Here is a 24,594-nt window from a genome sequence, read left to right as displayed (position 1 = left end):
GCAGTAGGGAAACAGATCGAAGGTGAAGGGCCTTAAACCCCTAAGCAGTAGGGTAACAGGATGAATTTACGGATCTCATCACCCTAAGTAGTAGGGAAACAGATCGAAGGTGAAGGGCCTTAAACCCCTAAGCAGTAGGGTAACGAGCTGAATTTACAAATCTTAACCCCCTAAGCAGTAGGGAAACAGATTGAAGGTGATGGGCCTTAAACCCCTAAGCAGTAGGGTAACAGGCTGAATTTACAGATCTTAACCCCCTAAACAGTAGGGAAACAAATCGAAGACGAAGGGCTTTAAACCCCTAAGCGGTAGGGAAACAGATCAAAAGTGATAGGCCTTAAACCCCTAAGCAGTAGGGTAACAAGCTAAAATTTACAGATATTAAACCCCTAAACAGTAAGGTAACAGGCTGAATTACAAATCTTACCTCCCTAAGCAATAGTGGAGTAGATCAGATACGATAAGCCTTAACCCCTTAAGCAGTAGGGTAACAGGCTGAAAATTACAATTTTCTTCTCCCTAAAATGGCATTGGAGCGGTTAGAAGCCACAGCAGATCTCCTTGAAGTTTCAGGGGAGTAGATTGAAGTCAATAGTCTTGTCTCCCTGAAGTTGCAGTGGAGCAGACTGAAGATAGCAAGTCTTATATCCCTAAAGTTGCAATAGAGCAGATCAAAACAAACCTTATCTCTCTGAAGTTGAAGTGGAGCAGATTGAAATCACTAGCCCTATCTCCCTGAAGTTACAGTGAAGAGGATCGAAGCAACAAGACGCAGTGGACTAGAACGAAGCTACAAGAAGAGCGCCAAAGAAGTGAAGACTCGAGACCGGGCAAAATTGGTCTTTCGAAAGTCTTTGCTCTATCTCGTTACAAGACAACGAGCAAAGAGGGGCAGCTGTTGAGGCCCAATTTTCGCCTAACTTAAACCAAAAAACTACCTACCCAAATAACCCCAAAACCCAATTAGACCCAAAACCCAAACCCTAGCCCAATACATTAAAAAATCAGAAAAAAGAAAAAAAAAACCCTAGCTAAGTCCCATCGCCCCATACCTTCTGCCTTCAACCACTCTCTGCCATCCCTGCAAAATAAGACCAAAATAGCAAAGAAACAATGGCAAGCAAAAGCAAAACAATACAAAACAGTGATTGAATAGTGACAAGGCAGAGAAGAGTAAAAAAGAAAAAAGCTATGACATGTACAAATGGCTATAAATGCCGAATTTACCATGTAAATGGGAGATTTTTTTTTCTTTGTTTTGGAAATACAAAAGAAAGATATCATCAAAAGAGGCTTCTTTTTTTTCTTTTAAAATACAAAAAAGGGAGAATAACATCAAATACCTTCAAATATTAATTCAAAATCGAGGCAAGAACACCAAAGTCGAATCAAAGGTGGATTTATTTTTTTATTGTTTTTTTCTTTATTTTTTAGATTATTTGTGCATATTAATCTCTATTCTATTAAGAAACAATATATACACTTAGATAAAATTTTAAAAAAAAATACCTTTTCCAGCCACCATGCATAGTGGTAAATGCAGATAAAGTGATCGACGGTGGCTTTGCTCTCCGTCGAAAATCACAGGAGAGAGGGCAGAGAGCTTTTAAGTTTTTTTTTTTTTTTTGAAATCTAAGGAAAATGAAGTTTTTGGGGAAATTTGGGCTATTTATATAGCATCCAAAACAACGTCGTTTTGGACTTAAGCCCCAATGCCAAAACGACGTCGTTTTGATCATACCTGATCCGTCCGACCCGACCCGACTCAGGATCCGCGTGTTTTTGGAAAAGGGGGAATTTACGCGTGCGGTCCTTCCCCTTTTTCAAGCTTTTGCAATCAAGTTTTTTTTATTTTAAAATTTGCCCTGTGAAGTTGTCGCGGATTTCGTTTTAGTCCCGTACCAGGTGCTGCGTTTTGAAGGGAAGGGAAAAATTCCATTTTGGTCCTCCTCTATTTTCACGCATTGCAATAAGGCCCTGTTTCCCATTTTTATTTCTAATTGCACCCCAAGAACTCTGTTTTGATTCCGATTTCGTCCTTTTTGCCATTTTTATTTTTAAATATTGTTTGTAATATTATATTTTTGCTATTATCTATTATTATCATATTTATTATTATTTTCTATCCTATATATTTTCTTTTAGTATCAATCATATTATTATTATTACTTTCCTTTTATTATTATCTTTAACATATCGTTATTCTTTTAATCGATTATTAATTATTATATTTTATTTAATAATCTTTTGATGTTCTTCTAAAATCATGTATATATATATATTTTTTTATCCGCTATTATTATTTACTACTTTATATTTAATATTATTATATCATATTTGTTTTTGTATTTTATTATTATTAGTATTACTATTATTACTATTATTGTTAATATTAATGTACATTTTATATGTATATACTATTACTATATATCTATTTATGTAACATTATTAATAATTATTTTTTAACATTATTATTATTTTAATACATGCATATATATTATGTGTATATTTATGTAGTATTATTAATAGTTGTTTTAATATTATGATTATTTCTAACATGTATATATTATGTACTTACTTCTAATACTATATGTTGTATATTTCTAATACTATTATGCTATTACCATTACTATTATTACTACTATATTTTTTACTCCTCTATTATGCATTACCAATATATTGTTACTACCATTGTTACTGTATTATTATTGTTACTTGTTATTACCCTCATCACTATTATTATTTATACTTTATTATTGTTACTTATTATTTTACTATTGTTATCTATTATATCATCATTATCATTATTTTTATTTTACTATTGTAACTTAATATATTAGCATTGTTATTTTTATTGTTATTATTATTATTATCATTATTATTACCATCTTATTTTATTATTATCAACACTCTTTAATTATTGCCACTATCACATCTTTTATTTAACATATTATTATTACCAACTTTTATTATCATTATTATCATTGTTATTATTACTATTATATTACTATTATATTTTTGCCTATTACTCTTTAAATACACTAAATTATTTCTATTCCTCACTCAAATTATATATTCTTTATCTCTCTCTCTCTCTCTATATATATATATATATATATATATTTTATCGTTTTATATATCGTTCGCACTTTAAAATATTTATTATGTATATTATTATCATTACTATTACTATCAATCTTTTAAAAATTTTATGTAATATTTATTTACAACTAGTATTCTTTATTTTTATTTTTATTTTTATATTTATTACCTTTTTTAATTTTTCCAATACTATTAGCTTATTTACCATTTCTCTCTTCTTTTAACTTATCCGTTTATTTTATTTTGCTTTCATCGGTATCATTCACGTTTGCGTTTATATTCATTCTGTTACGCTCGAGATTTGTATTCATGCTTTCTTTATTACAAACTTATGTTGTATTAACCTAGTCCCTAAGAAAATAACTTTATCATAAAAAGCGATACTCCGTATTTGGAATTTCGAGAAAATCGTGCCCTAACTTACTGGGTTTCGATTTTTCTCATTTAATCTAAATAACGGAATATTCTTTTAAAAATCGCAATACGAGTTAAAAAAATGTTTATTCTCGGAAATACGAGGTGTTGTGCCCTAACTTATCGGGTATGACATTTTGTTACCTCGAGATAAGATTTTTCGCAAGTAAAGGCAATATTCGGTGTTTGGAAATTCGAGGAAACGTGCCCTAACTTACTGGGTTTCGATTTTCCTCGTTCACTCTAACTAACCGAATATCCTTTTGAAAAGTAGCTAAAATACACGGATTTTTAAGTAAAAGGAAAGCTCATTCTCGAAAGTTCGAGATATTGTGTCCTAACTCACTAGATATGACATTTTGTTGCTTCGAGACGAGAATGTCTTTAACTTTCGAATGTTTTTTACAAAAAGAAGGATCGTATTTTAAAGTCTTTCAAGTTTTTTTAATTTTCGACACTAAGGCACTAATTAATCAACTAGGTACCAATTTTTGGGCGTTACGAGGGTGCTAATCCTTCCTCGTGCGTAACCGACTCCCGAACTCATTTTCTGATTTTCGTAGACCAAAAATTATCGTTTTAGTAAATCTTAACTTTTATTAAAATGATTGATTTAAGGTGACCCGATCACACCTCATCAAAAAGGATTGGTGGCGACTCCTCTATTCGTTTTCATTTTCAAAATCTAAGTCGATTCCCGTTTTTCAAAAAAATGATTACGACAGAGCTATTATCAAATATACTTTTCTATAATATAATTAGTTAAACACACTTTCACATAAAAATATTTTCTCATAATTAACTAATATAAAAATATTTCCCAATAAAAATTAATTTATTGACTTTAGTGAAAAAATGGAAGCTTAATTACTATAATTAAGGGTTTAATTTATGATCATATCATATATTATAAAAACATTATGTAAAAAGATAATTATAAGAGAGAAAAATATAAAGATTGGTGCGGATTTAAAAATTAAGTTAGTTTGTATACATATAATTATAAGATAATTATTTATATTATGATAAAATGTCTGTTTGGTATCTCAAATCGAGTGATACAAACTCAATTGATAAAAGCATGAAAAATTTAATGTTATTATTTTGTTAAATATAGAGATGATTATATCATTTCAGCATTTTATAAAATAAATTAAATTATTTCACTACTCTTAAACTAACCTCTTAAAAATCATTTTCTCAATTAAAACTATTTCTTTGATTTTTCTCAAAAACTTAACTACTCATTATTATTCACTAACTTCTAATTATTAGGAAAAAAATCTATCCATCTTCCTTCAAATATTATTATTTCTCAAAAGTATAAAATTTATATGAAATATTATTTTAAAATTTAAATTTATATATAATATATTATACTTTTACATGTGAATTTTTTTTTCATTCCCAAAAACAAAGACTGATATGTGCTTGCTATATTGCCTGTTAATTAAAGTACAAATATGGGCATTAGATGCCATTGCCATGGCACTCAACGTTCATTTACTTGGAAATTGGGATAATGGAGAAAAGCATCAAAATTCATAAACAATGTGGGTGGGTGGGCGACTCAGCCATTGTCTTTTTCCGCCTTCTTTATTCGTTTCACTGCCCAAAAAACCACTTGGGCGCTATTTTATTTATCAGACTATCAGCTCACTGCCTCCTACTCTGATTTTTTCAACTTTCACTGATTATACACAATCTCCATTCCGTTCCTGAATTTCCATTTGGCTTCTTCATTTCTCCCTTCTGCTTCCTTCTCATAATTTCACCATGTCTGCAATTGGAGAGGCTGCTCTGTCTGTGTTTCTGGAGCTGTTGGGGGGAAGGTTGCTCGACTCTGCGCTCAACTTTGTTACCGATCATGAGCAACTCCACCCGCAGCTCAAGCAGTGGCTGTCCATATTGCCCGATATCCAAGCAGTGTTGGACGATGCAGAGGAGAAGCAGATCAAGAACGAGGGCGTGAAGAAATGGTTGGAGGATCTCCAGGACTTGGCTTACGATGTGGATGACATCTTGGATGAGTTCGCTTATGAAGAGTTACGTCTCAAGCTCAACAAATCGCAAGCTCAAGCCAGCACTAGCAAGGTATGGAAACTCATTCCTACCTGCTGTACCAGTAGTAATTTCACTCCCACTTCTTTCCTGTTTAAGAATTCCATGATTCCGAAGGTGAAAGAGATCACTGATAGACTGAATAGTTTGACTACTCGAAGAAGTAGTTTGGGGTTGAGTGACATCTTGTCTCAAGCTCCAACCTCCAAGGGAAAGCAACCCAGGCTGCAACCAACTTCCGTACTGGATGGAGTTGTGGAGTATGTTGGTAGACAGAAGGAGAAGACAGAAATGATTGAGTTGCTCAAAGGTAATAACTCCAATGGAGTTTCAGTCCTTTCCATCGTGGGTATGGGAGGGATGGGTAAAACAACTCTTGCTCAGCTTGTTTACAATGACGCCACCATCAACGAGTCTTTTGATCTCAAGGCCTGGGTATGTGTTTCTGATAATTTTGATGCAATTGCTATAACAAAGGCAATTTTACAGTCCATCACTTCTGAGTCATGTGATTACAGTAACTTGGATTTACTTCAAGTTAAGTTGAAGGAGAAATTATCGGGGAAAAGATTCTTGCTTGTTTTAGATGACATTTGGAACGAGAATTATAATGATTGGACCATCTTACGGTCTCCGTTTGGAGCAGGGACCACTATCATTGTAACCACTCGTCTTCAAATTGTTTCATCTGTTGTGGATCCACTCAAAGCTTTTCATTTGGATAAGCTATCAGATGATGATTGTTTATCCATATTTACACAACATGCATTAAAAGCAAGAAATTTCGATGGACATCCCCAGTTCAAAGAAATTGGAGAGAAAATTATTAGAAGGTGCAATGGCTTGCCTTTGGCTGCAAAAGCTATTGGAAGCTTGCTACGCACAGTTAAATATCATCGAGAATGGGAAAGAATATATGAGAGTGAGATATGGAACTTACCAGAAGAGCAGTGTGGCATAATTCCAGCTTTGCGATTAAGCTACCATCATCTTCCGTCATACTTGAAACGATGTTTTGCATATTGCTCCATATTTCCTAAAGATTGTGAATTTGAAGAAGAAGAAATTATCTTGTTATGGAGAGCAGAAGGTCTCTTGCAACAAAAAGCTATGCCTCAAGTTAAAGATATTGGAAATCAATATTTTCAAGATCTAGTGTCAAGGTCATTTTTTCAGATATCCAGTAAAAATGAGTCTCGATTTGTAATGCATGACCTTATCAATGATTTAGCTCAAGTAGTTGCAGGAGACATATGCTCCAAACTGGAGGGTGATATGCAACAACAGTTCTCAAATCGCACTCGACATTCTTCTTATGATGCTGGAGAATATGACACAGTGAAGAAGTTCGAAGCATTGGATCAAGTGAAATCATTACGTACTTTTCTACCTTTCCAGTTGTCAGGTTATGGGAGGCTTTATTTAACTAATGTTGTTTTGGTTGATTTGTTGCCAAAACTTGGCTACTTAAGGGTGCTTTCTTTGAATGGGTATTGTATCACTGAGTTGCCTGATGTTTTTGAAAAATTAAAACATCTTCGCTACTTGAATTTTTCTCACACCCAAATCAAATGCCTACCTGATTCTTTGTGCACTCTCTACCACTTGGAAATATTATTATTAAAAAATTGTGATAGGCTTCAAAGGCTACCTTCAAAGATGGGAAATCTTGTCAACTTGTATTATCTTGATATTAGAGGTGCGAACTCAATAGAAAGGATTCCTTTTAGATTTGATAAGTTAACGAATCTTCAAAGGTTATCTGATTTTATAATAGCGGAAGGTGATGGACATAGTATCAGAGAATTGAAATATTTGTCAAACCTCAAAGGTGATTTTTGTCTTTCTGGGTTGGAGAATGTTAATGCTGAAGATGCAGGCGAAGCCAGGTTAAATGAGAAGCAGGGGATTGATCGATTGCTATTGGAATGGAGTCGGGACTTTAAGAAAGATACAAGGAAAAAAGAAGTTGAAGAATGGGTGTTAGACTCTCTTCAGCCTTCGAAAAAGCTTGAGCTACTCGTTATTCAGAATTATGGTGGTGCGAAATTCTCTACTTGGATTGCAGATTCTTCCTTCAAGAATATGTTGTCATTGGAGCTTCACGACTGTAAAAATTGCAAATCTCTACCATCGATTGGAAGGTTGTTGTTGTTAAAAGATCTTTTAATTAGTGGTTTGGATCAAGTACACAAGATTGGTGCTGAGTTGTTTGGAGAAAATCAATCAAATGCTTTTGCATCATTAGAGTCTCTGCGTTTTGGCAATATGCTGAATTGGGAGGAGTGGGACCTATGTAAAGATGATGAGCAAGTATCGAAATTCCCCAGCCTTCGTTTTCTTTCAATCAGTAGATGTCCTCTATTGCTGGGAAGGTTGCCAACCATCCTTCAATCCTTGCAGAAACTTGAAATCTATGAGTGTAAGAGACTGGTAGTTTCAATTTCAAGTTTTACCTTGCTGTGTGAATTAAGGGTTGAAGGGTGTGAAGAATTGGTGGATGAAGATTCTTTGTCTGTACAGAAGGTTACCTGTTTGAAATATGTGTCTCTTTCAAATATTTCAAAGTTTAATATTTCAGCAGAGAGGATAATGTTGAGATTTGCAAACTCTGAAACATTCAGGACCTCTGGTTGGAAGGAGTTGGGATCTTTGTCGCAAAATGGGTTAAGCATAGTCGGGCATCGATTCATTGAGATTAAGAATTGTCCCCAGTTGGTCTCTTTGGAAACAGAGGAGGAGAGATTGCAACTTGACAAGATTCCAGGTGTTGAATATCTGGAAATAGATAATTGTGAAAGGCTCAATAGACTACCAGAAGTCTTATATGCTTTCCCATTCATTACAAGAATGGTACTTGAAGACTGTCCAGGCTTCGTTTGTTTTGCAGAGAGTAACTTTCCTCCTGCTTTAAAACAGCTGAGGATTGTGAATTGCGTGAATTTGCAATATTTGGTTGATAAGCAAGAAAATAATAATAAGAGTATGAGTAGCAACACTTGTCTTCTTGAGCGCTTAGAAATAATCCGCTGTCAATGTCTAATATGGTTATCATCAAGGGGCGATATATGCAATCGGCTTCAACATCTCAAAATTAGCTGTTGTTCAAAGCTAAGTAGCTTATTTTTAAACGCCAAGTTACCCGTAATGCTTAAAAAGCTAGTTATTTGGGATTGTTCAGTGTTGGAATGCATAGCCCAAGACTTCCTTGAAACCCCTGATCTCGAAAGCATTCTAATTAGGGGTGCTGAAAAAATTAAATCATTACCGCGGGGATTAGACAAGCTCAGCCATCTTCAGGAGATTCAATTATGTTGGTGTCCAAATCTGGTTTCATTTGAAGAAAGTGGGTTGCCCACCACAAATCTCAGAGTACTCAAGATTTCCAATTGTGAAAATTTTGGAGCCCTTCCCAAGTGCATCAACAACTTCACCTCCCTTCGAGAATTATCGGTGTTGAAGTGTTCGGCTGACATATCCTTTCCAGAAGAGGGTTTCCCTACCAACCTCACATCACTTGCAATCTCAAACGCACCCAAAATTTATACATCACTTGTTGAATGGGGATTTAACAGACTCACCTCTCTTCAACAACTCACCATCACCGGTGAAGGAAGCTCACATGTGGTGTCATTTCCAGAAGAAGCGATAGGAATGATGCTGCCTCCTTCTCTCACCGAAGTCGTAATATATAATTTTGGGAATTTGGAATTCATGTGCTCCAAGGGCTTACAACACCTCACCTCTCTTCAACAACTGACCATCTGTAATTGTCCTAAGCTCGCCTCTCTTCCAGAAAAAGATATGCTTCTCTCACTTGAGAAGCTAGATATTTCCTATTGCCGGTCGCTAAAAGAAGGGTGCAGTAGGGGTAGAGGACGAGAGTGGTCCAAGATTTCCCACATACCTTTAGTGAAAATTAATCATGAAACAGTCATCCCGAGGGAATTAGATTGAAATTTAAGCAGCAAAATCTGGTATTGATTTCTCCACAGGTGTGAAACGCAAACCACAGGTGTGAAACGCATGTTAAACATTTATAAATTTCATAGCTTTTTTTTTTTTTTTTATATCTGATTGTCGTCATGAACAACATGATAAAAGAAATCAGTCTTACATATTTTGTATTCAATTTTTGCAGGCATTGAAGGCTATATTGGCGAAAAATAGTGGAGAACTTCAACTCATCTGCTTCAGCTTATTTGATTTAGTAAAGCGGTTAGTCAATTCTCTGCAACATTTATTCAGCAAATTGAATGTTCTGTTTTCATTTGCATCTTCTAATTTCTAAGCTATTTTGGTATATAAGAATGGGATTTTAGTTAAAAATATTTGACATTTCGTAGTACTACTAACCAATGGTTTTTCAGAAGAACAAGTCTTTTACGTGATAGTTTGATCCTTCTAGGATAAATGGAGGGATACAGGACACGTTACAACATGGCATTAGAGAGCTCAATTTAACACATGTAAGACAACAGAGTTCCCAAAATATTGTTCTGTCCAATCTCAAAGATGTCCATCTTAGTTTTCCGAATTTCTCAGACCATGAATCCATTCAAAGGCTGCATCACTTCACTTGATGAGGAATTGCTTCTTTGATCATGAGGATTGAGCGACATAATCAAACTTACTGTTTTCTACCAATCTTTTATGAATTTCCCCTGCTTTGAAAGGCTTCAACTGTGATGTTATCAATGTTTATGATAGGGTAAGTATAAGTTATATGGAGAAAATTGTTCTTCTGACATTCCTTTCCGGTGTTGGAGCATATTTTGGTGCTTGATATATAGTTATAGTTGAGGAGCCAAATATGTTATTTATTTAGCCTTGTACTTTCATTCAGCTTTGAGAACCATGAAATTGGCGGCAGATAAAAGGCCAAATGGTACCACTGGGGAGGTGTACGTACTTGAATGGTGGGCATCCAAAGAAGGTAATACCAGCTTATGGGCACAACAACCGCACAACGTGGTAAGTTTGGTTTCTAATGCTTTTAGTATCATCTATTTCTATCTACTCAAATCATGAATCTGCCTTAGGTCTCCATTGATGATTGATAAGAGGCTAGGATGTTCTAAATAAAATATTGTTTTTGACATTTTGAGATTGTTGGTCACTTGTTATTTATTATTGCCAGGTATTTCTCAATACGCGGAAAGCGTGTAGCTGATGTTAATTTAGAAATTTGCTCCAAGTTTGTGGATAGTTATTGGCAAGGTATTTTTTTTATGATATAATTCTATTGTAATCTCCATTTTTTAATAGTGAATTTCATTTTTGGTTCCGCCCGTGGATGTAGGGAATATTCCCGAACCACATATATCATTGTGTTCACTTTCTCTACTTTCTTTTTTATGTTTCGAATTTCTTATGTTTTTTTTTTTCAATCCAAAATATAAATTTATTAATAAAACAACCACAGTCAATTCATAGTAAATCAAAAAAATTCAGATAACCATATATATCCCAATGGTTTCACACTCAAGGAACAGCACAAATCAAAAGCATCAAAGCAAAATATTCAAAGAAAACAAAGCATCAAACGTTATAAGCCACCCACAGTACTAACTCAACATGTTTTAGTTCATTTCTTTGCAAACAAGTATGCCACATTACCACATTGGTGGACACACCACTTTTCTATGAGAATTGGTACGAATTGGTACTAGTCTATTTCATGTACCATTTTAAGTTTATCAATATTTTTTTAAATATTTAATATATTTATATAAATAAATATACAAATATTAAATAAATAATTCTAAATAAATTTAAATATAAAACTATTCATCAATTATATAAAATATTGATTAATAAACTCCACAAATAAAAACTCATCATTCAGTAAATTCAAAATTAAGAAGAAAAAAAGAAGCCGAAGGATGTGGAGGTTTAATTACCCATTGCAATGCTGCATCATATGAATGGGATCCTTAAACAGTCAGTTTCATTTAGTGTGGTTTTCATGGGTTCATATTGCAGTGGACTGAATGTATAAATCTACAGGATTAAGCCTGAAATTATAGGAAAAATATAAGGTGACAAAATAGTTAGTTCATAATGAATGAGTCACTGATTACCAATTTGTTGAAGTTGACATGCATACAGCATATGAACAGCCAAGGGGCAGTCCATGCAGTCCAAGTTATGTGGATGAAGTATGAAGATCAAGCTGCTGTAGTATTTCCAGATGAAGTACATGTAGCTACTGAAGTTGATGCTACTATTCAATTTCGGTTTCATTTTGTTACTTTAAGTAATTTTTTTGTAACTTAGTTTAATTAGAACCAATTAGGTAATGTATTTAATGCATTTGATGCTGATAAGATTGATAGATCAGCTTATCTAATTGTGCAAGTTGTGATTTGCAAGTTGCAATGTGCAAGCGGTGCAAGTTACAATAAAATCTAAAAATAATAAATATGTTAAAGTTTACCAGCTTATGACTGGTATATGTATTGGCATTATGCCATCTTTTTTATTAATGAATTTCAATAGAAATCATTCAAGAAAAATACTCTCTCAATTTTTGATTTCCTAGTTCAAGCCAAATTCTGTTTGTTTGCTCAAAAAACCTCCAGACTTGAATTACAAGCTTTTGTCATTCTTTATCCGGATTTATTACGCTGTTGCTCAAGTTTTACACTCAGCTTCATACTTTCTCCAGATAAATTATTCAAAAACCCAACACAATTCAAATATTTCAATCCAGAAGCAGAGTTCATCCTGGTTGGTTGTAATTTAATTAAAGCCCCTCATTTTCTATCAGAGACAAGTTCTTTTAAATTATGTCCACTTTTAGGGGTAAAGGACGAAAGTGGTCCAAGATTTCCCACATACCTTATGTTGTATCACAGGTCTGAAACTGTTTTAAACATTGGGCAATCATTTAGCTGTTTTAGTCCCAGGTATCTGACTGTCCTCAGGAACAAGATGATAATAGCAATCAGTCGTATATATTTTGTATTCAATTTTGCAGGCACTGAAAGCTATATTCAACTGATTTTCTATAGCTTATTTGATTTAATAAAGCGGTTACTTAATTCTCTGCAACATTTATTCAGCAAATTGAATGCTCTATTTTCATCTGCATCTTATAATTTGTAAGCTTCTTTTCTGCATACGTTGCTTATCTCTTATGTCAGACCAAACTGAAATAGTTTAACAACTAGTAATTTTGTAAAACTGCTTGAATGGGTCGGTAAAGACTAATCTTTTTTATGAAGCTTCAAAGCTAAATGTGTCACAGTGAGTTTTCTATCAATCTTTGTATGAACTTCCCCTGCTTTGGAAGGCTTCAACAGTGATGTTATCAATGTTTATGATAGAGTAAATGGAGAATTTGTTCTTCTACCATTCCTTTCCTGTGTTGGACCATATTTTGGTATTTGGAACATAGTTGTAGTTGCACTTTTAGTTTTTGTCATTGATTTTCTTTTACAGTAGGCATTTGGAAATCATGGAGAAATAATTGGTGAGAACCTTGAAGTGAAGGAGCCAAATATGTTATTTATTTGGCTTTCTAATTTAATTCAACTTCGGAAACCATGAAATTGGTGGCAGAGAAAAGGGAAATGGTACCACTGGGAGGTGTACATACCTTGGGGTGATGAAGCCTTGAATAGTGGACATCCAAAGAGGGCAATACTAACATATGAGCACAACAATGGTATGAAATATTTTACTTTAAAAAAAAAAAAGTCAAGGCAAAAACCTGTAAAGGGCAACTCAAATATTGATAGAAGAATGGGCATGAAATAGTCGTTTTCCCTCAAAGGCAACAAAAAAGAGAAACTTTACATCTTCAGCCATCAACAAAATATTTTAGACCTCTTAAACACATATCGAATTTGGAATGGGCCATAGCAAGTTTGAATTATAAATATATTTTGTATTTTTTTTAAATATATATTTTGAATTTTTTTAAAATATAAATTTTGAATTTTTTTTATAACTATTTAGAATTATAAAAATTATTTTATAATTTTTATTGAGAGAGAGACCAATTTGCTCGATTCGATTAATTCGAAATTTAATTTTTTTTATTTTTTAAGTCGAATCAAATTTTACTCACCGTTAATCAATAGTGTCAGTAATTAAATAAAAAAACCCACTGTATCTAAATATAACAAATTGAAATTTAGTAATTAAATAACAATATTCATATAATATAAAATCAAACATACCAATGTTTTGTTCCTTCGGAATTCCCAACGATATGAAGAAATGTCTTTTCCAAACTGATGGAGGTTTCTGCTTCTTTACATCAGTATAAGATGTTATTGTTAGCTCAATCTTTTGGTTAACATTATCAGATTTCACCAAAGTAATAGATATGATGTATGACTTGTCGTTCATCTAGGATTTTTGAAACTTTGTTATTGTTTTATTGAACAACACTACTGAAATTCTTGCTCCCTGCATTTTATAAATAAATATAGTTTTTGATCATAGGCTAAAACATGAAAATATTATATAAAAGATGATTATAAGAGCGAAAAAAATATGAGGATTGATACCGGATTTAATATTAAGTTAGTTTGTATGTATATAATTACAAGATAATTATTTATATTATAATATAGAAATTACATCCAAAAAGTTGTCACAAGTCTGTTAATTTTCCAAACTTAAAAATTGATAATTTTGGGGATTGGAATTTAATAAATTTCACCCATCCATGCATGTATCATTCTCTCTTTCCTCAAAAAGATTCGCCCTTGAATTTTGTCTTTGATTGAATCCTGATTTGATTTGCTTAACCTTTAAAATTATTGTTAGGCTTTGAAATAGTGTGAACCCATCACATTCATGGGTCTGAAATTATACCTTGAGTCTCACATCATTAATATATATGGAGAATTTTCTTCTTGGACAATATATTCTATAGACAGGCACAATAGTGAACAAGTCTTGCTTTTTAATTATGTCCACTTTTAGCGTTGACAATATAGAAGTACAAGGCTTCAGTTTCTCATAAAATGGTATAGCACCCTCTAAATGACAAGCAATTTATAAAGCAGAGTAGGAAATTGGTGGCAGATAAAAGGCCAAATGGTACAACCGGGGAGGTGTACATACCTCGGGATGATAAAGCCTTGAATGGTGGGCATCCAAATAGGGCAATACCAGCTTATGAGCACAACAACAGCACAACGTCGTTGGTCGACGAATCTTGACAAAAGGAATGGAGGGAAATACATATCTTAGGTCTCCATTGATGATTGATAAGATGCTAGGATGTTTTAAATAAATTATTGATTTAGACATTTTGAGATTGAAAAAAAATTGTTGGTCACTTGTTATTTATTGTTGTCAGGTATTTCTCAAAACACGGAAATTGTACAATCGACGATCATTTAGAAGTTTGCTCAAAGTTCATGGATAATTTTTGGTGAGGTATTTTATTTTATGATGTAATTCCATTGTGATCTCCATTCATTTATAGTGAATTTCATTTTTTTGTTTTGCCTGCGAAGGTAGGGAATATTCTTGAACCACGTAAATCATTTTGTTCTCTTTTTCTATTTTCTTTCCTTGTTTTGAATTTCTTAATTAATCAATGCTTCGATCAATCAAACAATCTGTAAATTTACTAATATAATTAAGATACAATATACAATATAACATATCACTATCCTTGAAGACTTTCTAAAGAGCCAACCAAATAAACACCCAATTGAGATTGTAGGAGGAAGGATTTTCTAAAAAAAATACAGAGGAAACTTAGAAGAGAATATGAAAGCTAATTAGTAACTTTGTAAGTTGTCATACATGGTATTTATAGGGATTTCATTGGCTAAATATAGCAAAGGTAAGTTGATTGAATTAGTTAAAAATAGTTTGAAGATGGCTTAATGAATCTGGACTTAACTAAAAATAACTTCAATCGATTAGGTTATATTTAGCCAAGCGAAATATAGGTGTTACAAGTTCACTTTTCATTGACTCTAAAAAATTTAGTAAAAAATAAGTCCAAAAACAAAAAAGGCTCAAATGTGCACGAGTCTACATTGATTCTTACTAAGTCCAATGAAATATAATGACTTATAAATAAGGACTCAATGTCTTTCTTTAACAATGTGAGATTTCTGTAGTTCCTTGAAATACATGAAAACTTTCAATAATCCCTCACATATTTCAAAAAGTTAAGTTACAATTTTAGTTGAGTATTTCAATATATGCAATAATCATATTGTCATTTGGACTATGAACTAGAATTTTTAACAAATGAGATATAATTTGTTTAAATAATTGGTGAAATATGTTTCTATGAACCAATTATTTAATTTGTAACTAACTTTCTCACTTACCACATTATATGATTCATTCTTGAACACGATTGTGTGCTAATAGGCCATGCATGCACCTAGTTTTCAAATGTGCTCTACAAATTGTTAAAGATCTTATAAAAGCGACCCTACTTTACACTCATATGGGTCAACCCATCAAGTGTATTCTATAAAGCAATGCACCATTTATAAAGGATATGGATTTTATTAAAAGTTTTTACTTACTAAAGGTTTTTACTCATCCTTAGCATCCATGCAGTTATTTGTTTAAGCAATATTTAAGCCAATGGGCTTTTCAGTAATTTGAATACGACAATAGATAGTATTGATTCTTTCAACTATAAGCTTATCAATACCAAATCAATAAACTTATTTTGACTTTGTGCCAAAACAACTTTATAAGACGATAGTATCTATATCCTAAAATAGAAAAATAACAAATACTAGAATGAAGGTTTTAAAGTACGATTTCAAATCTTACGATTCTCTCCCAAATTGACTCTAGACTTAAAGCTAGATGGGAAGTCTAATTACTCATGAAATTAAGCATACTCTTATAAAGGGTTGAAAAAAAATTAAATAAAAGAAATAAACAAATAAAAGAAAGGAAAAAAAAAGGGGAGGGTGGCGTGGCGGCACAATATTGTGCAAGAGAAAGAAAGAACAGAATTAGAAACAAAGAGGAAAAAGAAAGCAGTTGAATTGCTGTCCCTTGTAGAATATATATAAAACTAAAAATGCCTAATCCTACTTCAATTCTTTAATCTAATTCATTATTAAATTGTTATCTAAATATATATCAAAAGATAAAATATTAGAAAATTAAAATATTATTCTAATAAAAAATTAAAATTACTCTGTTTCCTTTTCGAACCTTATATGATGGCCTGGTGTTCAAGGGTATTAACTGTTCAAAGGTATTCACTGTCCCAAGTGTGGCTTGGGTTTAAATCGTGCTAATCGTGCTAATCGTGCTTGTTGTTCGCGCTTTGCCCTGTTATTGTAATTCACTAAAAAAAATACCCATTTTCCTTACAAATAAATCCCAAAATAAAGTTTTTAAAGATAGTCATGGCCCAATTTTTTTACGACAGCCTACATTTCCAACTCTTTTTAAGTTTGCTTTTGCACCTAATCAAAAATCAAATAATAAACCCAAAACTAATGACATCTCATTAAAGAATTTATCTAATTTAAGCACAATAAACATATAAATTGAGTTTGAGTTTGAGTTACATTAGTCATATTTGTTGTTCGAGTTTTGTCCTGTTTTTGTACCCAAAAAAAATAGATCATGGCCCAAAAATTTTATAACAACTTGCATTTCCGACTCTTTTTTACTTTCTAAGTTTGCTTTTGTACCTAATCAAAAATCAAATAATAAACTTAAAATTAATGATATCTCATTAAAGAAGTTATCAAATTTAAGCACAATAAACATGTAAATTGAGCCTATTATCAAATATACTTTTCTATAATATGATTAGTTAAACACACTTTCACATAAAAATGTTTCCCAATAAAAATTAATTTATTGACTTTTGTGGAAAAATGGAAGCTTAATAACTATAATTAAGGGTTTAATTTATGATCATATCATATATTATAAAAACATTATGTAAAAATATAATTATAAGAGAGAAAAATATAAATATTGGTTACGGATTTAAAAATTAAGTTAGCTTGAATACATATAATTACAGGATAATTATTTATACTATGATAAAATGTCTGGTTAAATTTGATACCATCAATTGGTAAAAACATGAAATATCTAATATTATTATTTTGTTAAATATAGAAATGATTAAATCATTTCAACATTTTATAAAATAAAATAAATTATTTCACTATTCTTAAACTAATTTCTTAAAAATCATTTTCTCAATTAAAACCATTTCTTTGTTTTTTCACAAAATAAACTACTCAAACTTCTAATTATTAGAAAAAAACCTATCCATCTTTTTAAAATATTATTATTTCTCAAAATATAAAATTTATATATGAAATATTATTTTAAAATTTAAATTTATATATAATATATTTTACTTTTACATGTGTGACAATTTCTAATTACTAATTATGTGCTTTTTACGAGTTTTCTTTTTTTGCAGATAGATGATTTGTTCTAAAAACGCTCAAAATATAAAAGGTTTAGATAAAAAGAATGAGGCTTGAAAATAAGTTTAGACAAAAAATCAAAATTAAAATGCCTAAGCCCAACCCATTTTCTAGTTTATCATATATGTATAAAATGTAATTTATATAAAATTAAATTAAATATATAATATTATAATGTAAACATTAAAAATATATTTAAATTTTTAATAAAAAAATTCACCAACAAAATAAAAGAAAATATTAAATTAAAAATAATATAAATTTTAAAAAGAATTAAAATGGGATGAAATTTTGGAAATTTTTAAAAAATGGGATGAATTTTTTTTTCATTCCCAAAAACAAAGACTGACATGGGCTTGCTATATTGCCTGTTAATTGAAGTACAAATATGGGCATTGGATACCATTGCCATGGAACTCAACGTTCATTTACTTGGAAATTGGGATAATGGAGAAAAGCAAGAGAAAAGCATCAAAATTCATAAACAACGTGGGTGGGTGGCTCAGCCAATGTCTTTTTCCGCCTTCTTTATTAGTTTCACTGCCCAAAAACCACTTGGGCTCATTTTATTTATCAGACTATCAGCTCACTGCCTCCTCCTCTGATTTTTTCAACTTTCACTGATTATACACAATCTCCATTCCGTTCCATAATTTCCATTTGGGTTCTTCATTTCTCTCTTCTGCCTCCTTCTCATAATTTCACCATGTCTGTCATTGGAGAGGCTGCTCTGTCTGTGTTTCTGGAGATGTTGGGGGGCAAGTTGCTCGACTCTGCGCTCAACTTTGTTGCTGATCATAAGCAACTCCACCCACAGCTCAAGCAGTGGCAGTCCATATTGCCCGATATCCAAGCAGTGTTGGACGATGCAGAGGAGAAGCAGATCAAGAACGATGGCGTGAAGAAATGGTTGGAGGATCTCCAGGACTTGGCTTACGATGTGGATGACATCTTGGATGAGTTCGCTTATGAAGAGTTACGTCTCAAGCTCAAGCCAGCACTAGCAAGGTACGGAAACTCATTCCTACCTGCTGTACCACTAGTAATTTCACTCCCACTTCTTTCCTGTTTAAGAATTCCATGATTCCAAAGGTGAAAGAGATCACTGCTAGACTGAATAGTTTGACTACTCGAAGAAGTAGTTTGGGGTTGAGTGACATCTTGTCTCAAGCTCCAACCTCCAAGGGAAAGCAACCCAGGCTGCAACCCACTTCCGTTCTGGATGGAGTTGTGGAGTACGTTGGAAGACACAAGGAAAAGACAGAAATGATTGAGTTGCTCAAAGGTGATAACTCCAATGGAGTTTCAGTCCTTTCCATCGTCGGCATGGGAGGGATGGGTAAAACAACTCTTGCTCAGCTTGTTTACAATGATGCCACCATCAACAAATCTTTTGATCTCAAGGCTTGGGTATGTGTTTCTGATAACTTTGATGCAATTGCTATAACAAAGGCAATTTTACAGTCCATCACTTCTGAGTCATGTGATTACAGTAACTTGGATTTACTTCAAGTTAAGTTGAAGGAGAAGTTATCTGGGAAAAGATTCTTGCTTGTTTTAGATGACATTTGGAACGAGAATTATAATGATTGGACCATCTTACGGTCTCCGTTTGGAGAAGGGACCACTATCATTGTAACCACTCGTCATCAAATTGTTTCATCGATTGTGGATCCGCTCAAAGCTTTTCATTTGGATAAGCTATCAAATGATGATTGTTTATCCATATTTACACAGCATGCATTAAATGCAAGAAATTTTGATGGACATCCCCACTTCAAAGAAATTGGAAAGAAAATTATTAGAAAGTGCAATGGCTTGCCTTTGGCTGCAAAAGCTATTGGAAGCTTGCTACGCACAGTTAATCATCATCGAGAATGGGAAAGAATATACGAGAGTGAGATATGGGACTTACCAGAAGAGCAATGTGGCATAATTCCAGCTTTGCGATTAAGCTACCATCATCTTCCGTCATACTTGAAACGATGTTTTGCATATTGCTCCATACTTCCTAAAGATTATGAATTTGAAGAAGAAGAAATTATCTTGTTATGGAGGGCAGAAGGTCTCTTGCAACAAAAAGCTATGCCTCAAATTAAAGATCTCGGAAATCAATATTTTCAAGATCTAGTGTCCAGGTCATTTTTTCAGATATCCAGTAAAGATGAGTCTAAATTCGTAATGCATGACCTTATCAATGATTTAGCTCAAGTAGTTGCAAAAGAAATTTGCTCAAAATTAGAGGGTGATAGGCAACAGAAGTTCTCAAATCGCACTCGACATTCTTCTTATGTAGTCAGTAGATATGACACAGTGAAGAAGTTTGAAGCATTTACTCAAGCGAAATCATTACGTACGTTTTTACCCTTGTTTTCTGGTGATTTTTTTCTAAATCGGGCGTCTTTTTAAATTGTGGGCCTTTTTTAACTAATGTTGTTTTGGTTGATTTGTTCCCTAGACTTGGCTACTTAAGGGTGCTTTCTTTGAGTGGGTATAAAATCACTGAATTGCCTGATGTTTTTGAAAATTTAAAACATCTTCGCTACTTAAATTTTTCTAACACCCATGTCAAATGCTTACCTGATTCTTTGTGCACTCTTTACCATTTGGAAACTTTATTATTATATAGGTGTTCCAAGCTTCAAAGGTTACCTTCAAAGATGGAAAATCTTGTCAACTTGCATTATCTCGATATCAGAGGTGCGGAGTTACTAGAAAGGATTCCTTTTAGAATTGATAAGCTAACGAATCTTCAAAGGTTAACTGATTTTGTTTTAGGGGAAGGTGAAGGTTGTCATATTAGAGATTTGAAATATTTGTCAAACCTCAAAGGTGAGTTCCGTCTTTCTGGGTTGGAGAATGTTAATGGTGAAGATGCAGGGGAAGCCAAGTTAAATGAGAAGCAGGGGATTGATCGATTGGTATTGGAATGGAGTTGGGACTTTAAGAAAGATACAAGGAAAAAAGAAGTTGAAGAATGGGTGTTAGACTCTCTTCATCCTTCGAAAAAGCTTGAGCAACTCGTCATTCGGAATTATGGTGGTACAAAATTCTCTACTTGGATTGCAGATTCTTCCTTCAAGAGTATGTTGTCATTGGATTTTCACAACTGTAAAAATTGCAAATCTCTACCATCGATTGGAAGGTTGTTGTTGTTAAAAGATCTTTCAATTAGTGGTTTGGATCAAGTACACAAGATTGGTGCTGAGTTGTTTGGAGAAAATCAATCAAATGCTTTTGCATCATTAGAGTCTCTGCGTTTTGGCAATATGCTGAATTGGGAGGAGTGGGACCTATATGAAGATGATGAGCAAGTATCGAAATTCCCCAGCCTTCGTTTTCTTTCAATCAGAGAATGTCCTCTATTGTTGGGAAGGTTGCCAACCATAATTCAATCCTTGCAGAAACTTGAAATCTATGAGTGTAAGAGACTGGTAGTTTCAATTTCAAGTTTTCCCTTGCTGTGTGATTTAAGGGTTGCAGGGTGTGAAGAATTGGTGGATGAAGGTTCTTTGTCTGTACAGAAGGTTACGTATTTGAAATATGTCTCTTTCAAATATTTCAAAGTTTAATATTTCAGCAGAGAGGATAATGTTGAGATTTGCAAACTCTAAAACATTCAACATCTCTGGTTGGAAGGAGTTGGGATCTTTATCGCAAAATGGGTTAAGCATAGTTGGGCATCGTTTCATCAGGATTAGGAATTGTCCGCAATTGATCTCTTTGGAAACAGAGGAGGAGATATTGCAACTTGACAAGATTCCAGGTGTTGAATCTCTGGAAATAAGGGATTGTGAAAGGCTCAATAGACTCCCAAAAGTATTACATGCTTTCCCATTCATTACAATAATAATACTTGACAGGTGTCCAGGCTTGGTTTGTTTTGCAGAGAGAAACTTTCCCCCTGCTTTAAAAGAGCTGGTGATTGTGAATTGCGAGAATTTGCAATATTTGGTTGATGAAAAAGAAAATAATAATAAGAGTATGAGAAGCAACACTTGTCTTCTTCAGCACTTATAAATAAGCTACTGTCCATCTCTAATATGGTTATCATCGAGGGGCGACATATGCAATCGGCTTCAACATCTCGAGATTCAAGATTGTCCAGAGCTAAGTAGCTTATTTTTAAATGCCAAGTTACCCGTAATGCTTAAACATCTCCAAATTAGGAATTGTCCAGTGTTGGAATGCATAGCCCAAGACTTTCTTGAAACCACTGACCTCGAAAGCATTTTTATTTGGCGTGCTGAAAAAATTAAAACATTACCGCGGGGATTAGACAAGCTCAGCCATCTTCAGGAGATTCGATTATCTAGGTTTCCAAATCTGGTTTCATTGGAAGAAAGTGGGTTGCCCACCACAAATCTCAGAAAACTCATGATTGAAATTAGTGAAAATTTTGGAGCCCTTCTCAAGTGCATCAACAACTTCACCTCCCTTCGAAAATTAAATGTGCGGAAGTGTTCGGCTGACATATCCTTTCCAGAAGAGGGTTTCCCTACCAACCTCACATCACTTGCAATCTCAAACGCACCCAAAATTTATACATCACTTGTTCAATGGGGGTTTAACAGATTCACCTCTCTTCAACAACTCATCATCAGCGGTGAAGGATGCTCACGTGTGGTGTCATTTCCAGAAGAAGCGATAGGAATGATGCTGCCTCCTTCTCTCACCGATATCAGCATCAGTAGATTTAAGAATTTGGAATTCCTGTGCTCCAAGGGCTTACAACACCTCACCTCTCTTCAACAATTGAGCATCTATAACTGTCCTAAGCTCGCCTCTCTTCCAGAAAAAGATATGCTTCTCTCGCTTGAGCAGCTATCTATTTCCGATTGCCCGTTGCTAGAAGTAGGGTGCAGTAGGGGTAGAGGACGAGAGTGGTCCAAGATTTCCCACATACCTTATGTTCAAATTGGTATGAAAACAGTCATCCCAAGGGAATTAAATTGAAATTTAAGCAGCAAAATTTGGCATCGATTTCTCCACACTCAAACCAGAGGTGTGAAAAGCATTTTAAACATTTATAAATTTCATAGCTTTTTTTTATATATCTAATTGTCCTCATGAACAAAATGATAACAGAAATGAGTCTTATATATTTTGTATTCAATTTTTGCAGGCATTGAAGGCTAAATTGGCAAAAAATAGTGGAGAACTTCAACTCATCTGCTTCAGCTGATTTGATTTAGTAAAGCGGTTAGTCAATTCTCTGCAACATTTATTCAGCAAATTGAAAGTTCTGTTTTCATTTGCACTTTCTAATTTCTAAGCTATTTTGGTATATGAGAATGGGATTTTAGTTAAAAATATTTGACATTTCGTAGTACTATTAACCAATGGTTTTTCAGAAGAACAAGTCTTTTACGTGATAGTTTGATCCTTCCAGGATTAATGGAGGGATACAGTACACGTTACAACATGGCATTAAAGAGCTCAATTTAACAAATGTAAGACATCAGAGTTCCCAAAATATTGTTCTGTCCAATCTCAAAGATGTCCATCTTAATTTTCCGAATTTATCAGACCATGAATCCATTCAAAGTTTGTGGATAGTTATTTGCGAGGTATTTTATTTTATGATGTAATTCTTTTGTAATTTCTAATTTTTAATAGCAAATTTCATTTTTAGTTCTGCCCGTGGATGTAGGGAATATTCCCGAACCACGTACATCATTGTGTTCACTTTATCTACTTTATTTTTTGTGTTTCGAATATCTTATTTTTTTTCTCAATCCAAAACATAAATTTATTAATAAAACAACCACAATCACTGCATAGCAAATCATAAAAATTCAGATAATCATATACATCCCAATGGTTATACTCAAAGATCAGCATCAAAGCATCAAAGCAAAATATTCAAAGAAAACAAAGCATCAAACATTATAGCCACCCACAATACTAATTCAACATGCTTTAACCCATTTTTTTTCGCAAATAACTATGCCACATAGTTGCTTTCAATATAGCCATTACCATATTGGTGGACGCACCACTGTTCTATGAGAACTGATATGTATTGGTACTAGTCTACTTTATGTATCATTTCGAATTTATCGATATTTTAAAATATTTAATATATTTATATAAATAAATATAAAATATCAAATAAATGATTATAAATAAATTTTTAATATAAAACTATTCATCAATTATATAAAATATTGATTAATAAACTCCACAAGTAAAACTCATCATTCAATAAATTCAAAATTAAGAAGAAAAAAGAAATCTAAGGATGGGGGGTTTTCAATAAAAAAAGCTGAAGGGTGAGTGAAGATTTTTCTATGATACCGAGGTGAGTGGATTTTTATTATATTTTAATTTTATATTTTAAATGAAAAAGTATGCTCTAAAAAATTTTAAATGTTAAACTTTACTTTCTATTGTAATATTTTTTATTGGTCAATACATTTCAATTAAATATTTAGTCTAATAGAAAATACTTAAAAGTTTTAGATTTTTTAACATTGTTCATGCAATAGTGGGTGTAGCTTGTTCCAGCTAATGCGAACGGTACAAACCAAAATTTTCATTAGTATCGAAAAGGGTGTTGCTTGTTGCACTATAACACTAGAATAGTGGCACTAGCCGG

At 33.0% G+C, this 24,594-nt stretch overlaps 2 protein-coding genes and 1 pseudogene across 2 annotated transcripts; all 3 read left to right on the top strand.

Moving 5' to 3' along the window:
* Nucleotides 1-5,009: 5,009 nt before the first annotated feature.
* LOC108471201 (putative disease resistance RPP13-like protein 1) lies at nucleotides 5,010-10,900 on the top strand. The gene is made up of 6 exons (XM_017772807.2): nucleotides 5,010-9,592; nucleotides 9,719-9,795; nucleotides 9,986-10,046; nucleotides 10,123-10,288; nucleotides 10,424-10,551; nucleotides 10,718-10,900. Exon 1 carries the CDS (start codon nucleotides 5,293-5,295, stop codon nucleotides 9,532-9,534), a length of 4,242 nt encoding a protein of 1,413 aa, XP_017628296.1. The 5' UTR covers nucleotides 5,010-5,292; the 3' UTR covers nucleotides 9,535-9,592; nucleotides 9,719-9,795; nucleotides 9,986-10,046; nucleotides 10,123-10,288; nucleotides 10,424-10,551; nucleotides 10,718-10,900.
* A 7,534-nt stretch (nucleotides 10,901-18,434) lies between these two features.
* Nucleotides 18,435-20,536, top strand: LOC128279226 (putative disease resistance RPP13-like protein 1). The gene has a single exon (XM_053021635.1). It carries the CDS (start codon nucleotides 19,074-19,076, stop codon nucleotides 20,400-20,402), a length of 1,329 nt encoding a protein of 442 aa, XP_052877595.1. The 5' UTR covers nucleotides 18,435-19,073; the 3' UTR covers nucleotides 20,403-20,536.
* Nucleotides 20,537-20,653: 117 nt separating this feature from the next.
* Nucleotides 20,654-23,707, top strand: LOC108471277 (uncharacterized; annotated as a pseudogene).
* Nucleotides 23,708-24,594: the final 887 nt, after the last annotated feature.

Source organism: Gossypium arboreum, chromosome 11 (genome assembly GCF_025698485.1).
Source record: "Gossypium arboreum isolate Shixiya-1 chromosome 11, ASM2569848v2, whole genome shotgun sequence".
Lineage (NCBI taxonomy): Eukaryota > Viridiplantae > Streptophyta > Magnoliopsida > Malvales > Malvaceae > Gossypium > Gossypium arboreum.
Note: the sequence above shows the minus strand (reverse complement) of the source record. Positions and strands in the feature narration are given on the sequence as shown.

What these genes read in the sequence shown, in the direction of transcription:
- LOC108471201 (XM_017772807.2), top strand. Translation starts at nt 5,293, where the DNA reads ATGTCTGCAATTGGAGAGGCTGCTCTGTCTGTGTTTCTGGAGCTGTTG.
- LOC128279226 (XM_053021635.1), top strand. Translation starts at nt 19,074, where the DNA reads ATGATTCCAAAGGTGAAAGAGATCACTGCTAGACTGAATAGTTTGACT.